This window comes from Leptopilina boulardi, unplaced genomic scaffold, assembly GCF_019393585.1.
Source record: "Leptopilina boulardi isolate dan_hultmark-lab unplaced genomic scaffold, ZJU_Lbou_2.1 LbouV2_393, whole genome shotgun sequence".
Classification (NCBI taxonomy): domain Eukaryota; kingdom Metazoa; phylum Arthropoda; class Insecta; order Hymenoptera; family Figitidae; genus Leptopilina; species Leptopilina boulardi.
The window spans coordinates 1,423,379-1,441,135 of record NW_026137966.1 but is presented as its reverse complement, the minus strand read 5'-3'; the positions used below and the strand labels follow the sequence as shown (position 1 = coordinate 1,441,135).

Here is a 17,757-nt window from a genome sequence, read left to right as displayed (position 1 = left end):
GCAAGCGCAGTGCGCACGTTCCATCTACGTCGCTCTTTAAAGAACGATGAGAGAGATAATCTTTGTGTGACGAAGTCTGTTAAATGTCAAAAAATAGGGTTATGTTGTAGTGTTGTCAAAAGCAAGTGACATTAATAAAAGAAGTGGAAAATAATAATAAAAAGGACTTCGTAGTAATAAACTTAAGACAGGAAAGTAAGTACATTTTATCATGGAATTACAAAAAAAATCGTTATAAACGGGGTGATGAGTGAACATTAAAAAGCAGATTGTTTACATGGACACAAATTGATAATTTATGATAACATAATTTTTATTTATTTATTGCCATAAATAATGTGCATATAATACTAAATTAAATTTATCATATAAATACTTAATTTTAATAAATGATATGAATTTAAAATAAATGACAATTATTACGAAAATTAGGTTATAAAATGTTTCAGATGAATAACGCGTTTTCTATTTCCCTTCACGAATAACGTGTCTTTATTTATAACACATCGGTTTGCATTATTTTTCGAACAATAACAAAAAAAATTAATATCGCATTCTATTCATAAATTATCAATTTGTGTCCATGTAAACAATCTGCTTATTAATGGTCACTCATCACCCCGTTTATAACGATTTTTTTTGTAATTCCATGATAAAATTTACTTACTTTTCCTTTCTTAAGTTTATTACTACGAAGTCCTTTTTATTATTATTTTCCACTTCTTTTATTAATGTCACTTGCTTTTGACAACACTACAACATAACCCTATTTTTTGACATTTAACAGACTTCGTCACGCAAAGATTATCTCTCTCATCGTTCTTTAAAGAGCGACGAAGATGGAACGTGCGCACTGCGCTTGCGTACAATTTTAAAAGGCGATTACTATCCGTGAACGAAGGCAGACATTTGGCTCACAAGCTGAAGCGGAGTGCAGTCTCCTTATTATTACTCCGTGTTGCGGGGATTCCGAAATGAAGACGTAATACTTGGCCTGCGACGGCCAATTTCGGTACTATTGATTATTTTTCACAATTTTGACAATTCATCAGGCGGTCGGTAGGTTATTCATTATGTGTATCACGATAGTACCAAATGTGACCATTGCAGGCGCCGGTATAAGGAAAGCAATTAGTAATGGGCCCTTTACTTTTTGTGAAAATATACAAATTGTAGGCCAAGTATTACGTTTTCATTTCGAAATACTATATAACGAACAAAAGAAAAAGTAAATGTTCATAATCATGGGGATGGCACTCCAGGATTTTTTTGACGATAGAAACTCATAGTTATTGATATTAACACGAGAGCGCGCTGAGTGATAAGCGCATGCTCCGTTAAAAGTTTTTCGAAATTTGTTTTGAACTGTCAAACTGTATTATTATTGAGATTGTGACAATAATTAAATTATACATAATTTTATTTTGGATTTATGAGTTTAATTTATATTTAATAATATTTAATAATTTAAAAATTAATAACATCTTAATTCTTAAGCAATTCAATTTAATTTAACAATTTCTGAATTAACAGAAAAGAGAATAATAGAATGTGAAATATAATTAATTGAAAAGCTTTTTACATATTTAATCATTTATTCAACATTTTCGTAACATTTGATTACCTAAACTATTTACAAATAAGAAATTTATAATAAAATTGAAACAATACATTCAGCACATTTAAAAAATGTTCTTTAAAATTAAAAAATATTTTTTTTATATGTTGATTTTGTGTTATTTTCATACGGGCCGAAATAAAATTTTCCATTTTTTCTGTTCTTATTACAGAATTCATCAACATATTAAACTGATAATTGAAGAGAACATCTAAAAATCCAATTGAAATTTTCTTCTATGTTTTTTGAATTTTGAAATGTCGTATGATAATAAACAGATGTAACCGGTAAATACGAAATAGAATCATGCTACATATCCCTTTCTAAAAACATAATTTTTTAATTTTATTATTAATATTTTTTAAAAAATACAATTTTAATAATTATTTTTTTTTAACTCACTGTTTATCAACGCCTTGATTTTGTTTCCTTATCTTTAAGTACACCTGTCTAGCATTTTGCTCAACGATGCTTCCCCCATGAAGCATTATACTTCCACTTAGAATTTTATTCAAATGTGAACACCATTGATTGATGGTAAATACAACAATTGACCGCAAAAACTTTTCTGATAGAAACCTTCTGTGTTCGGTACACGTCATCCACTCGAAATCTATTCTTCTATTTACAAATTGGACAAGAGTTTCTCGAACGTTTCTTCTGAAACACATCAAAGGCAATTTTCGCATGATCACGTTTGTGGCTTGCATGAATCCGCGTTCAAAGTAATCCATTGCAGAAGTTTTCATGGAATTCAGTGGATGTTCCAGGTCTGTTTTTTCTGGTAATGTAAAAAAGACAGATTGACAGTTTTTACATTTTTTCATGCAATCGTCAAGAAGCAAGTTTCTCGCAAAAATAGCCGCTGTACGTCGATTCGTCCGGAAACTTAAACGTGATTTTTTTAACTGAAATGTGGAAGGATGCTCAGGTTCATCATCGACACAAAATGTTTTTGCTCTCGTAATTTCTTCAGATCCATTTTCATAATCAATTAACGACAGAAGTGAAAATAGTGATGATCCAGCATCTTTTTTACAATTTGACCCTATGGCATGTGAAGAAGTCTCATTGTTGATAAGAAATGTTTTAAAGATTCCGTCAACCTAGTTTAATTATTAAATAAATATAGGATATACAGGATTATATGATTAATAGAATTAAAAGGAAAGTTATGTATTAATATTTAAATCGAGATAATATAGAATTTATGAGGAAAATATCCTGACAGCAACGGATATTCCTGCGGACATCCAACGGGCTTCTTAGAGATATCAGGAAATTGGGATGTTCCTAGGATGTTTTCATGACATCCACAGATATCCAAATTTTTAAAATCTCTCAGACATCTGAAGGGTGTCCTTAGAATTCCTGAATATCCGGATACTGTGAAATTTATTATGTAGAACCACTGACTTGAGTACAATTGAGTTTCGTAAATCGGTGACTGTGACTACGGAAGCATCCAAACAAATTTTCCAAGCAGTCTTGATTTATAAGACCTAATTTCAAGAAAGGGATTTTGAGACTTTTGCATCGCTCCCAAACTATCTTAAAGCACTCAAATACGTCTGGCCAAGCTTTTAAACATGGAGGATCAGGAAGTGCAATTTTTGTTTTTTTATCCACAAATCTAATCGATTTGAAATTTAGGCGGGCTGTTTTCCAAAATTCGATGTGTGGACTCTTATCGTGAAGCACTCCACGCAATGGTTTGTCAGGATTAATACTCTGCCCATTCACAGAGTCAAATACCTGATCCATGAAGAGTGCATATCGGGCAGTATTTTTCGCTTCATGCGGCAAAGAAAGTTTTCCTGTCTCCGTTTGAATGGTTTCTATAATAAAATTTTTTTCACTTATATAAAAAAAAGTTTAAAGTGAATAACTATTTTTAGATTTAATATAATACCCCCAAGGTTTACAGCATGATTAATAAACGTTGCCATTGTTTCACTGAGAGTTTGAGTGCAAACGGAAACTTTCATTTTTTTCAATTTGTTGGGACGAACATGTTCTTCCTTAATTTTAGGCATAAATTTGTGCAAGGAATCACTTTGTTGATCCATATCAAAGGCATTTTCTATATGATCCCAACACGCGTATTTTCGTTTCACTCCTCTCTTTGAATTAGATTCTCTATAATCTAATTCAACATCTTTTACCACTGAATTGTTTCGCATACTTTTTACAAGGTGGACCGGATCGAACATTACACAGAGCTTTACCCCTTCAATTTCTAGCTCCACTGGATTTCCTAACATAGTCATTAATTTTAAAATTATATATATTATATAACTATTTTATTAAGTTATGGGAGGGTAAATAATAAATAAAAGAATACATATTTATTATTATTATTATTGTATTAATATTTATTTTGTTAATACACGAATCGCTGCTTAAGCACTATACAATAGTAATTATGATATAAATATTCTATTTTTTAATATATTTATATTAAAAATTTTAATCAAAAGTGGTTACCAAGTTTAATATTGTTCTTAATACACTTCTCTTTATACTGGTCCTTCAACTCATTGATGGCTTTACAGTTTGATGGACCTTGATCACAAATGGTTAACATCAACTTTAACCCTGTCTTTTTTACGGCCCGAACATTTTCTTTGATACAAACTATCAACTGCTCCCATGCAGCTCCATTGTTAGGAAAATAATATGATATTGCCTTTTTTGCCCCAGTATTCAAGCAACGCAACATGAAGACGAGTACATGATCAGCAAATTTGCTTGTTCTTTTCGTTCCGAAATCTTCGAAACCTAGGATGAAATCTCTTTTGGAATCATAAGAAACAAAAGGTCGAACTGAAAATTCATCCCACATCAGTGCTGCGGCTTTTTCTCTTTCTGTTTTTATAGTGGATACTTGGGTTTTTAAATGTTCTATCAAATTAGCATTAATGCCAGTGTACAAATTTAATTTGCATGAAAATCTCCGTAAAGATCTTATTGAAGGACATATGAAAATAGATTCAAGAAACTTATAAACTTTAGTTGACAATTTATAAATTGACAAACATATAATTTTTTGATTTTTAGTGAATCTTCTGCCCTTCTTTGCCTTTCCAGCATTATTTATATGCATTTGAATAAATTCTCGTTGGACATTTGAAAGTTTCGACATATTTGGAACTTTTTTTTTGATATCTGCTAAACGACTTCTTACTCTATAATTAGATATTTTTATGAAGTAAATTTTTTAAATTTAAAAATAGCAACTTGTACTATTTTTATTAAATTAAATTTTAAATTATTTAAAATTTTATATGTTATACTTTTTTTGAGTTTGAATTTTTATGTAAAAGAATTGATATCTGTAATAATATTTCTTAAGAAATTTTTTCAATAATCCTAATTTCTATTTCATAAAAATTAAATTTTTAAATTTTTTGATAAATAAAATTTTTACAAATTGATTTTTCTTAAAATTGTACATTAGGAATTAAAATGTATATGAGAATTAATTTAAATTTTTTGAATTTATAGTTTCAACAGATTTTTAAAGACTGCAATTTAAAAAAAATTGTAAAATTTATAGACATTATAATCAAATTTAAATAAAAAAATCCAAAATTTAAACACTATAAATTTGATTATATAATAATTTTAAAATAAATATAAAAATTCATTTTATTAATTGTACCTTTTTAAACGGTACGCTGTATCAAAATAACGCTTTTTCGCTGCTTTTGTTATTTGGTGCATTTTTTTTACAACAGGAGACAATTCTACCTTATACAGTTTGCGAAAAGAAAGTTGTCTAGGTTTCAAAGAAGTAGTTCTCCTACTTTTTGGTGACTGTGGAATCTCTTGATTTTCGTTAATGTTCATTTCATGTAAAGGAGGATTGTTGTTACTCATAAATTCGTACTCATTATCAATATTTGAATTTTCAAAAAATCCAAAAGAGGAATTTAAGGATGATTGTCTTAGTTCATTATCATCATTATCTACAGAGGAGTACGATAAACCTGATGACAATGAAGACATTGTTAACTGTGCATTTAAATCAATACACAAGGACTCAATATTTTCTTGATTATCAATTATAACATCCTTCTCAATCAAATTTGGATTTGAAACATCAACTGTAGGTACCGCATCAAACTTTAGGTTAGGCTTTGAAATGCCGCCCATATACGCATTATCATTGAAATGTTTTTTGCAAACTTTTAATTGTTTCTTCCTAATATCTTCATAGCTTAAATTTTTCAGAACTGGACTGTCGATCGCAGTTATCCATTTTCTACGAAGATCTTTATTGGCAGGAAAAGTGTGGAATGTTTTTTCGTCCTTTCCAAGACAATTTGGAACAATACATTTCCTCTTGCTCATATTGTACAGAGCTTCACGAATCTTAAAAAGAAAATATAAAATTAAACATTCTATATTATTCAAGGGTAAAAGAAAATTTTTTATCATCTATCTTATTTTTTATAATTAAAAAACAAATATATTTGGTTAAATGGAAAATGATGACTTCTGATTGTTAATTATAAAATATTTGTTTATTTAATATGTTTACTATCCATTTCATGGAATTTACCTCGTAGTAAAGAATAAGATAATTAATTTTAATTTATATAATGAAAGAAAGTACTTACTGTTTGAAAATATAATTTTTACATTCTTCACAAAGTTTCATTCATTTTTTGAAATTTGTTTATTACACTATTTTTTTGTATCGAAGAAAATTAGTATATTAAAAAAAAATTTCAATTTTCAAAATAATTATAATTAAATAATTATTAAGAATTACTTCTTTATAATTAACAACCTTAATAATAATACAGTTTGACAGTTCAAAACAAATTTCGAAAAACTTTTAACGGAGCATGCGCTTATCACTCAGCGCGCTCTCGTGTTAATATCAATAACTATGAGTTTCTATCGTCAAAAAAATCCTGGAGTGCCATACCCATGTTCATAATTTGATAATGTGATCTTGTCCTCTCATTTTTGACAAAACCGTGAGTGTTTTCTTCATAAAATGATTACTTTTGTACTTATAAAACAGATTTTTTCGCGCTCTAGAAAACCATTTCAATAAATAACTAAAATGTATTATAAATATCTTTTTAAACATGAAAAAATCACATTTTTTACTCTCCTTAACCAAACTTTATTACAATTATTCAGTAAATTATAGTAAATCATTTTTTAGAGAAAAAATACTATAATTTTCCTTTGCAGAGCCGCAATAAAACTCAGTTTTAAACAATTTTTTCGTTGGCGAAAATACAATATTTAATAATTTCATCTTTTGTTGACAACACCTATATTATATTTTCTAACATTGTATTTTAAAAATTATAAATTTGCGTTATGAGATCGATGTAATAACGTGTGTATTTAAGATACACTATTGCGGTCTGTTTTTATAACACGAATTAAAAAAAGAAAGTAAAATAAAATCTCGAAAATATAAAAACTTACAGTTTTTATACAACTTTAAATTGTTCATCAATTAGGTTAGCCTCTTCTATTAATCTTCTCTTCTTTGCAGTAAATTCCCTTAACAGTTTAGTCTTTTTTTTCTTTTCAATATCTTTGGTGATTTCTGCATCACTTTCTTTTTTTCTAAATATTTTGCATACCTAAAACTCGCATTTTTTACAGCATGAATCATTTTTTTCTCAACTTTTACATTTTCTACTCCACCTACGTCATTAATTTTATTCCAAATTATCCGTTAAGCAATAAGCCACTCTGATCTCTAATTTTCTATTAAACACTCCTTATTTACTGAGAGACCACGTTCGACGGTTGCATTGCCATGAAAAAGCACAAAAACAATTTTTAAGCAGCCGGACAAGGAATTGGAATTAATGTCGCATCGAGATAACAATGAAAACCAGAATGTATCGATACGCTGCGATGATTTATTAAAGTTTTTTATTTAATCAATGGCCAATGGATTTCCAATTACGCTTTGAAATTCTTTTTCAACCTTGGTAGCAAGTGATGCGCTAGTTCTGTTTTTCATAACGAGTGTCTCCAGAAAGAATTTGCATTTCTTCAAACTCTGATTTGCACTTTTTATCACAAAATGTAATATGCCTCGTGAGTTTAAAGCTTATTGAAAATTTTTCCAACACTTCTGAGACTAGATTTTGAAGGCAAACTAAACAATCACCGTTAAAAAGAAGCTTATCTTCTTCCGAAAGTTTGACTCATCGTAAAGCTTCTTGTGTAGCGTAACCAACATTGAAACAATTAACGGTAACTGTGTTGCTCTTCTTCATGAAGTTAATTTCAGTAATGACCTTTAAATCAAATACATCTTTCTTAACAAATCTTTGCATTAGATCAGTCAAAAGAAATTTGAGGTCTAAGTATATAAACGGAACCATAGGATTTTCCGTTTGATAAGCAGTCAAAAAAGGCTCTATATCTTCTGCGACTGTCGAAAAAAACAAGTTTAGAACCCATCAATTCGTCAGCAACTCTAGATGCCATGATTTTAAAATTAGCGGTTTAAGGACTTCTTTAATTTTCATCATAGTTTTGAACAAAGACAGATAAATTGGGTAAAATTTGTAAAGCTCTTTTTGCCACAGTCACATTATTAAGCCGACGTGTTCCGCAAAACTTCAATGGAAAAATCTTTGATTTTGTGTAGTAAATATAGACTTCTTTCCGTGCCGGTGATTTTTTGAACACATTATATATTGCCCTCAAAAATTCAATTAAATCCTAAGATGTAGCTTTGATTGCGGTTTTAAACGAATTGTGAGCAGTGTGCAGAGGACAAACGCCTAAATCAAATAATTCTGCATGATCAGGATGAAGTTCACATAAATATTTCGTTAAATCCTTTAGAACTTTCTTATTTACATTCGGCCCATCGATAGAAAGTTGTAACAGTCGTTTCAAATCAGAGGATTCTAAATTCTTCAAAATAGTATTTAATAAATCTGCCGCCGTCGTATGTCCCAAGAAAGAAGATGTCAAATACTTAGATTTTTCTTTGTTGAGATTGTCGTCCCAGTATCGAATTTTATCGAAATAGTTCGCGAAACTTTCGTAAACTAGTTTTTCACTTTTGGACGGGCCCAAAGTTTGGAAATCTTTCATTAACTTTTTTCAAGATTCCACAAACTTTTTTTTGTGCGCGTGCGCAGACATTGATTGTCATGAAGAGAGTGATGAACGTTTGTGAAATCTTGGAAAAAGTTAATGAAAGATTTTCAAACTTTGGGCCCGTCCAAAAGTGAACAACTAGTTTACGAAAGTTTCACTTACTATTTTTTTCCGTGTACTGAGAGAAAAACTCTTTTTACAGATTGTACAGTAACAAGAAGGTATATCATTGTCTACATGCTTCGCCCAGTAAAATGTTGAATCCCGTGTCCAATCTTAATTAAAAACAGTCTTTCTCAGTGCAATTTTGACAAGTACCTTTAAAGTAAACGTAATAGGAAGATTATATATATATAGTACTTCATATTGACGTACAAATATGACGAGAATCTTCATGCATCTTATCTGAATTAACATAATCTATTATTAACAATTTACAACTTTAAGACAAGGTACTAACATAGAATATATTAATACAAAAACACTCAAAGCGTTGTTGCCCGCCTACATCCAAGGGCCACCGGCCACCGCCCCCACGCCATGCGCTTGACGATCGGAACCGATGAGGGACTTGTTACTCTGCATGAAGTTTCCGTCAGTTTTACTTTCGCTCATCATGTTATCTTGTTTTGTTGGTTTTGGGCCGCTCTGGATTTACAACCAACTTAATATACCCTATACACTCTCTACGCCACCCGGGAAAGCGCCCGATAGGGGTACAGGAACCACACACGGGCAAATACATATTTATATTCAGGAAATATTTTTTTTATAAAACAAAAAAAATGATAAGCAACAAAAAAAATTAAACCAATTAAAGAATAGTACAAATAAGATTCATATATTTTGTTGACAAAAATAAATATTTCTTTAAATAATGCTTTAATTAAAACATTTAGATATTAATGAAAATTTTGAAGAAAAAATTATCTTATAATAATCTTTGTATTCATTCCTTCAAATTTTCTTAGCACTTAAAATTTCTCGTTATTATTAGATTATGTATACATATATATCTTTGCTTTGATAATGAGGGTTCTCGAGGGTTTCTACCTGCAATTTGTTTCGTCAAAAACAGCCCTCGGTTGAGGGTTTATTTTCTATTATTGTTTATATAAGATGGTCGATGATCGTTTAATTTCTGTCCTGTAAGGGGAAGTGGTATCTCTCATCTTACCAGCCGCTTCCGAGTTATAACCATGTGCTTATACTGGAGAATTAAAATGAAGTAGAAAACCTTTGGCGCCAGAACCTTTGGGTTAAATTGGTTTAAAACACATCGTATAGGTTTATTGTACCAAAATTAAAAAACTTTAGAATATTAACATTTATATTTGGAACAACATATGCTCGTAATCGTGAAATTCTGAGAAATATGTCAAAATAAATTAAAAAATGTTTATATTTAAAAATTTGGATGAAAAACTCATTGAACGTTATAAAATAATATTGTCATTAAGTCTGAAAACTCCACACAGGCCCTCCGCTGTAATTGACTTACTTGAGGTCCAAGCTCGGGTCAAGCCTGTTGAGCAGGAGTACACCAGTTCCCTTTACAGGACGCAATCCGTGATCGCCCGTTTTATCCACACAGTCTTGGGTTGAAGGAAATTTGTTTTCTATTATTGTATACGTGACATAGGTGATGACCATTTAATTACCGTGGGTGGAAGTGGTGAACCCATACTTTACTTACCAATGGCTATGCCCGATAACGCCACTCAGGCCTGCCGCAATGTCTGCCTTATGCGAGGTCCTAAAATAAGCCCAATCCGGTAGAGTATAAGGGTATAACACTTTTCCTCACAGAAGTGGAACGGCTACGAAAGAAAACTTGTATATATACTTTATATTCCCAGTAAAAAAATTGGGAGAAAGCGAAAAGAATTGGTGGTAACTTAAGCTGAATTATATATTTCTTAGTCCAAATCGGCTTTTTTACACTTCGAAACATTTATTCTATTTATTTATAATGCAAACTCAAATAAACAAACGTCAAATCAAATGTTCAACAGAAAAGAATTCACGGTAAGAAAAAAATAATTCACCATTACGTTCCAATTCGGGTTTTTCGCCAAACTTAATTCAGCTTAAGTTACTACCAATTCTTTTTGCTTTCTCCCAATTTTTTTTACTGTGTTGGCCAACATTGGTAATAAGGATATTTGGATTTTAAGGATAAAATTGGTACTGAATATATTTTGATATTGGTAAAAAATATTAATTATTTGATAATAGTGGAAGCTAGATTTTGGAAGAATTTGTTGGTATTGGATAACATTGGCATTAAAGATATTTGAATTTTGAGGATAAAATTGGTATTGCTTTTTGAAAATTAATTACATAGAAAGCGGGTTGAATATTGTTTTACGGGTGAAATAATAGTTTGTGAGCTGAATATTGATTTGAATATCAATTGTTAATTTGAGAGACAAAGAGATTTAAAGACATTAGAAAACTTTATATTTTTGAAAGTCTTAATGCAGGGTGTTTGAATGTTCTTCCAAGTAGAATATTTAATTAGATTGGTCCCTTTTTAACTAACAGTAGTTTTTGAAGCTCTTGATCAACAACCGATTGGTACAGTTAAGTGTGAAGTATATGAAATAGCATTTGCAACATCTGTATTGGTTAACAGTGTAAATTAAAAGATTAATTTATGAAACTGACAATAAAAAAAGAAAATACCCAAAGAAAAAAATTTGTCATGTAAGATAAAGAAATTATCTACAAAAATTGAGGAGGGATTTACATGTTCATGTAAATTCAGTATGCACAACAGAAAATATAAAAAGAAATTAATTTCTAGTCTTATTGTTAGTGAAAATTTTGATCTCATAACATATCCAACAATGTTTCCTTATGGTGATCCTGGATGGACTGTTAACCTTAACCATACTCAAGGTACTTGTAATTTTATTCATTTACAATTTTATATGGATCGTCTTTCATAGAGAAGAAAAAAGCCGGGATTGCCACATGTGCGTTTAATTATATTTTTACGTACACAAATTTGCGATTCAGAAACTTTAAATAAAATGATATGTGCTGAAATCACAGACGAAATAAAGAATCCAGAACTTTTTAACATTGTAAAGCGATTTTAAGTTCATGGGCCTTGTGGTAAACAAAATAGGAATTCACCCTGCATGGATCCTGAGATGGGTGAATTAAATATATTGCTAACAATTCGATTATCGTAGCATATAATCTTTATTTGAGTACAAAATTTAAAGGTCACATTTACTGTGCAATAATAGGTATTATATTTTTATAACACTATAATGTTGAAATAGTAATACAGTAACGATTTCAAAAATAACATTATTAATTTTGAGAGATCAAAATTCCGATAACTTTTCGTCAAATAAAAATAAATTTTTAATTTTTCTTAAAAAAGTATAGATACCACGCGCGTGTACGCGCGTTTCTTTTAGCTAGTTATTTAAATAATTTTAATGTAAGATGATTATTATGATAAATTAATAAAATATATAAAAATACCACTTCATTGTCAAAAGGATAGGTTTCCTTTAATTCTTTCGGATGAAATTTTTTCAGATGCCGTTTAAGGCCTCTTGTATTATTTCCAGTCATTTTAATCGTTTTCTTGTGTTTTCAGGATTTTCACGAAGACAAATCTTACATTTTCCCCATTTTATTTTGTTGCTGTCAAGAAAGTAATCAAAAGAAACAGCAAGAGATTTTCCGTTACACTTTCGCCGCTATGAATGAAAGTAACAGAATTTTTGATTGACTTTTGAGAAATACTACTATTAATTATTGAGAAATATTTATATTACTATAAATATTATTAATAAATAATAAATTTGAAAAATTTGATTTAATAATTTTTTAAATTATTTAATTATTTATTTCATTTTTTTTAAATTTAAATTCGTAATATTCAGTACACTTAGTATTCTCATTATAATAATGTTTTGTTCTTCTTCCAAAGATCTTTTCTTTGAATTTTCCATTCCAAGTTAAAAATTAATTCGATAAATTTGACAGAACAATAACATTAAAAAAATTTTATAATAAGAAGTTGATCGCTTTTTTGCAGCACTAAAAATACAGAAAACAAAAGAATTCGCAAAAATCTCGTATTATTAACTTCTGGCAATTCCGAACAAAATCTTGTACCTAAAATATGTAGTTAAAGTACAACTACAGGTCAGTAGTAAAATTAACTTTCTTAATGTAGTAAGAACAACTGTAATTGTAGTCAACTCAAAATTTGTTTTATTGATTTCTATGACTTTATAGGCTTCAATAAAATTCTTGTTGTAGAATTAACAAGTCGTCTGTAATTAAAACTACTACTTTAAGTAGAAGATGTTTACTATTTTAATTAATTCGATAAACTTTATAAACATCTTTGATGTAGAATTTACAAATCGTTTCCAGTTAAAACTACTACTTTATGTAGTAGATTTTACTATTCAAAGTAGTTCAATAGGCCCACACAGCACCGAAAGTTTCCTAAACCTGTATTAAAGCTGTGCGTGCCAAGTTGGAAAAATTTACCGTAAAGCTTAGCACAGGTTGTGTAAATATGTAAATGTCCGCAATTGAGTAAATGTTTAGCGTAAAACTGTACTGAATCTTTAAATTACGTATTTAGTACAGGTTTAGCGTAAAACTGTACTGAATCTTTAAATTACATATTTAGTACAGGTTTAGCGCAAAACTGTACTGAATCTTTAAATTACATATTTGGTACAGGTTTAGCATAAAACTGTACTGAATCTTTAAATTACATATTTGGTACAGGTTTAGCGTAAAAGTTGCCTGAACATTTAAAATAAATCTTTTGTAAAGTTTTATCATAAAATTTGCTTAAAAATTAAAATTAAATCTTTATTACAGTTTTAGTGTAGAAATTGTCTATAAATAATAACAATTAATAACAATAATAACAATCTATAACAATTATACAAACAAATTTAAATTTGTTTGTATAATTGTTTTGGAAAATGCAAAATTTTAATAAATATATTTGTGTACACTGTATTTGAAGTTTCATTTAATTATACCTTTTCTAATTAGTTATTTTTTTGTTTATTTCAATTGTCTGCATCATTTACAGTTAACAATTTCTCAATATCAAAAATTTAACGAAAATGTAATGAACACTTTTGTAGTTTAATTTCGCACTAAATATTTAATAAAGCTTTAATTTAAATTTATAGACAATTTCTACACTAAAACTGTAATAAAGATTTAATTTTAATTTTTAAGCAAATTTTATGATAAAACTTTACAAAAGATTTATTTTAAATGTTCAGGCAACTTTTACACTAAACCTGTACCAAATATGTAATTTAAAGATTCAGTACAGTTTTACGCTAAACCTGTACCAAATATGTAATTTAAAGATTCAGTACAGTTTTGCGCTAAACCTGTACTAAATATGTAATTTAAAGATTCAGTACAGTTTTACGCTAAACCTGTACTAAATACGTAATTTAAAGATTCAGTACAGTTTTACGCTAAACATTTACTCAATTGCGGACATTTACATATTTACACAACCTGTGCTAAGCTTTACGGTAAATTTTTCCAACTTGGCACGCACAGCTTTAATACAGGTTTAGGAAACTTTCGGTGCTGTGTGGGGGCTGTAAGAACATTTTTGTTATAGAATTAACAAATTCTTTAAGATTAAAACTACAACTTTAAGTAGTAGATTTTTACTATTTTAATTAATTCGATAAACTTTATGAACATTTTTGATGTAGAATTTACAAATCGTTTCCACTTAAGACTACTACTTTAAGTAGTAGATTTTACTACTTAAAGTAGTTCAATAAGCTTTAAGAACATTTATGTTAGAGATTTAAAAAATCCTTTGCAATTAAAACTATCACTTTAAGTAGTAGATTTTACTGCACTATACAATAAAACAACTTATAATATAATTAAGAGATGAAAAATTTAGAAGTCAAAACTTACGCAAGATAGTTATAGCCACTAATAAAAGTAGTAAAAATGACTTCTTTATATAGTTGAATGAATTACCTATCAATTGAACCAGCAGAAAGTAGTCTTCGAGCAGTCTCCGATGCCGAAAAAAACTCATATATTTTGAATCTCTGAACACTAAATGAACAAAATTTCAAAGATTCAAAATCGTAACCGATCCTCCTGCATGACTTTTTATGTATTTATTGTTTTTTTATGCATTATAATGAAAAATTGCTTCATTACGATGTGCAGATCAGTTGAAATTACTAGTGCAATTTTTTTATACTTATTAAATGTAAAAATAATAATAATACATAACTATAATTTTTGGGAATGAAAGGTGGATGATGAATATTGTAATTTTAAATCCGCACTGTCAACAAAAATAATAAGAGAGTATTTTCCCTAGAACACCGCAGATGGAAACATTAGATTATCCAAATTTTCTATCACTTCTTATTCTTATTAATATACGCAACATTAGTTACTGCTATTAGAATTTGTATTTGTATCGTGTAAGAAAATAAATGATAACAAGTTGGCTAAAATTGATTCAAAGTTTTGTAGATGTACCGTAAAATGGGGTAAAGTCGGCCGGCGCTTTAAATTATTTTAAAATTTAACTATTACTTTTTTCCAGAAGAAATCCGAGTTTTATTAAAAATGTAGTTAGAATTAGTGTAAATTAATAAATGAAATACAATATTTAAGTGTTTAAACTGCCGGCCGACTTTACCCGCAAACGCCGACTTTACCTCATTTTACGGTAGTTGATTTATTTTTAATCTATTTAAAAATGACTTATTACTACAAGTTAAATCACGCCTGTTGTCATGCTTGAAATATAATAAATAAATAAATAAATATAATAAATCGTTGGAAATTTCAAATTACTTAAAGAAAAATTTTTATTAATAAAAGTTTGAAAGATCTTTTTATGACTTTCTGTGAAGAAAAAAGTTTATAAATTACCGTCTTTGCAAACAATTTTTTTACCACATAAGGTACAAACTTTCTATTTTAATCATGACAAAACGCGTGATTAAAAATAAATCAACTACAAAACTCTACAAAACTTTTAACTAATTTTAGCCAACTTGTTATAATATATATAATTTGGATAAATTTGGATAATCTAATGTTTGCATCTGCGGTGTTCTAGGGAAAATACTCTCTTATTATTTTTGTTGACAGTGCGGATTTAAAATTACAATATTGATCATCCAACTTTCATTCCCAAAAATTATAGTTATGTATTATTATTATTTTTACATTTAATAAGTATAAAAAGATTGCACTAGTAATTTCAACTCATTGTAATGAAGCAATTTTTCATTATAATGCATAAAAAAACAATAAATACATAAAAAGTCATGCAGGAGGATCGGTTACGATTTTGAATCTTTGAAATTTTGTTCATTTAGTGTCCAGAGATTCAAAATATATAAGAGTTTTTTTTCGGCATCGGGGACCAACTTTTTCTTCGTTAAAGATAGGTGTGTCTACGATATTTGCAGGGATCTATACTATTTTGGTATGGGACCCTGCAAATTGGGTATGTTTTTTTACGAATATCGTAGAAAGCGCACGCGCAAAAGTAGTATAGTTACTGTCTCTATTATATTCGCTTGTTTTTTTTCTCCGTGTACATAAGCGTTAGGGCATAAAATAAGCGTCATTATAGAAGAGAGGATGAAAAAGTCAATTCTACTGATAATTAACAATTATAAATAATACATCATTTAATTTTCCTATTTTAAGTTCCTATCTACTACTTAAAGTTGTAGTTTTAATTGCAAAATATTTATTAATTGTACAAAAAATGTTCTTAAAGCCTATTGAACCACTTTAAGTAGTAAAATCTACTAGTTACATCTTAAGTTGTTTTAACATTTTTTAATTGAGTTAATACAATCACAAAATTTCATTCTTAATTGGTTAAACTATTTTTATATACATAGTTAATAGAACCAGTTAAATTCAATTATTGAGGACCTATTGTACTACGCAGAGTAGTTAAAAAGTAGTATAACCTACTTGTTTTTTTTCAGTGTGGGTTAAATGGAATTATTTGCCCTCACAGCATGGGATATCCCATAGATATCCCATTTTCATCGCCGATATCTCTAGGATATCCAAATTTCCGTTCTGTGCGACATCCCACGGGATATTCCTGAGACTTCCCGTGTGGGATATATATTTTTGCGCATGTGCGGGAAACTCCTTGGGATAGTTCTACATAGCTGACAAGATGTATAGGACATAAACGTTACAAGAACGTCTTTCCAAAAATACTTAAAGTAAATCATTTGTTGGAATGTAAAGCTATATTTATATATATTTTGATCGAAAGAGAATTTAATAAAAAAGTATTATGATTATAATTGTGCATTTCATAATTTTGTTATTTCAATTTTAAAAATCTTAATTTATTTTGGATTATGTACATGTGATATCTAATGTGAGATATCCCGTCTCAGATACTGCGGAAAATCCCATATAAAATATCCCTAGGATATACAGCACGGATTACCCACGGGATGGAAATTTGGATATCCTAGGGATACCCCTAGAATATCTGTGATATCTCAGGGTTATCCAATCATTTCGTGGGATATCCTTTTGTTGTAAATGTGAGTAATGATAGTTTTTTCTACTTTTAGTGAGCACGCTGGGCGTAGCGACAACGACATGAAGCATGCAGCATGCGTGGTAGCGGTGTCACGGCTGCGCGGTCCTGCCTTCAACCCCTGGTGTCCGCCAGCCGCTATCTCGCCGTACACGCCCTTCCTGGAGATCCTCTTTATTTTGTCGTCGAGGTAAATTTTTACCATTTTAAAATTAGAAATAAATTAAAATCTTTTAGATCAATTTCGTACACTGAAAAAAATAGTATTGAGATAAGAAAATTTTACTTGGTTCAAGAAAATCGTGGGACTGAATACGGTGAAATCAATTATACTACTGTAGGATATATGTATTTGAATATCGCGGCATTAGTTTAAGTACTTAGCGTTTGAGGGAGCTGAATTGAGTTTGAGTGAGTAGTCTTGGTCAGCGAACGA

At 29.4% G+C, this 17,757-nt stretch overlaps 1 protein-coding gene across 5 annotated transcripts in view; it reads left to right on the top strand.

Moving 5' to 3' along the window:
- The window catches only part of LOC127288736 (protein expanded), a 373,302-nt gene that overhangs the window by 111,774 nt on the left and 243,771 nt on the right, over positions 1–17,757 (top strand). For 4 of the 5 annotated variants that reach the window (XM_051316370.1, XM_051316372.1, XM_051316369.1 and 1 more), the window contains one exon: positions 17,356–17,511. The exons of the other annotated variant lie outside the window; for it this stretch is intronic. In XM_051316370.1, coding sequence (XP_051172327.1) covers positions 17,398–17,511 — 114 coding nt within the window. In that variant the 5' untranslated portion in view covers positions 17,356–17,397. The remainder of the gene's footprint in view (positions 1–17,355; positions 17,512–17,757) is intronic. 5 annotated transcript variants of the gene reach the window in all.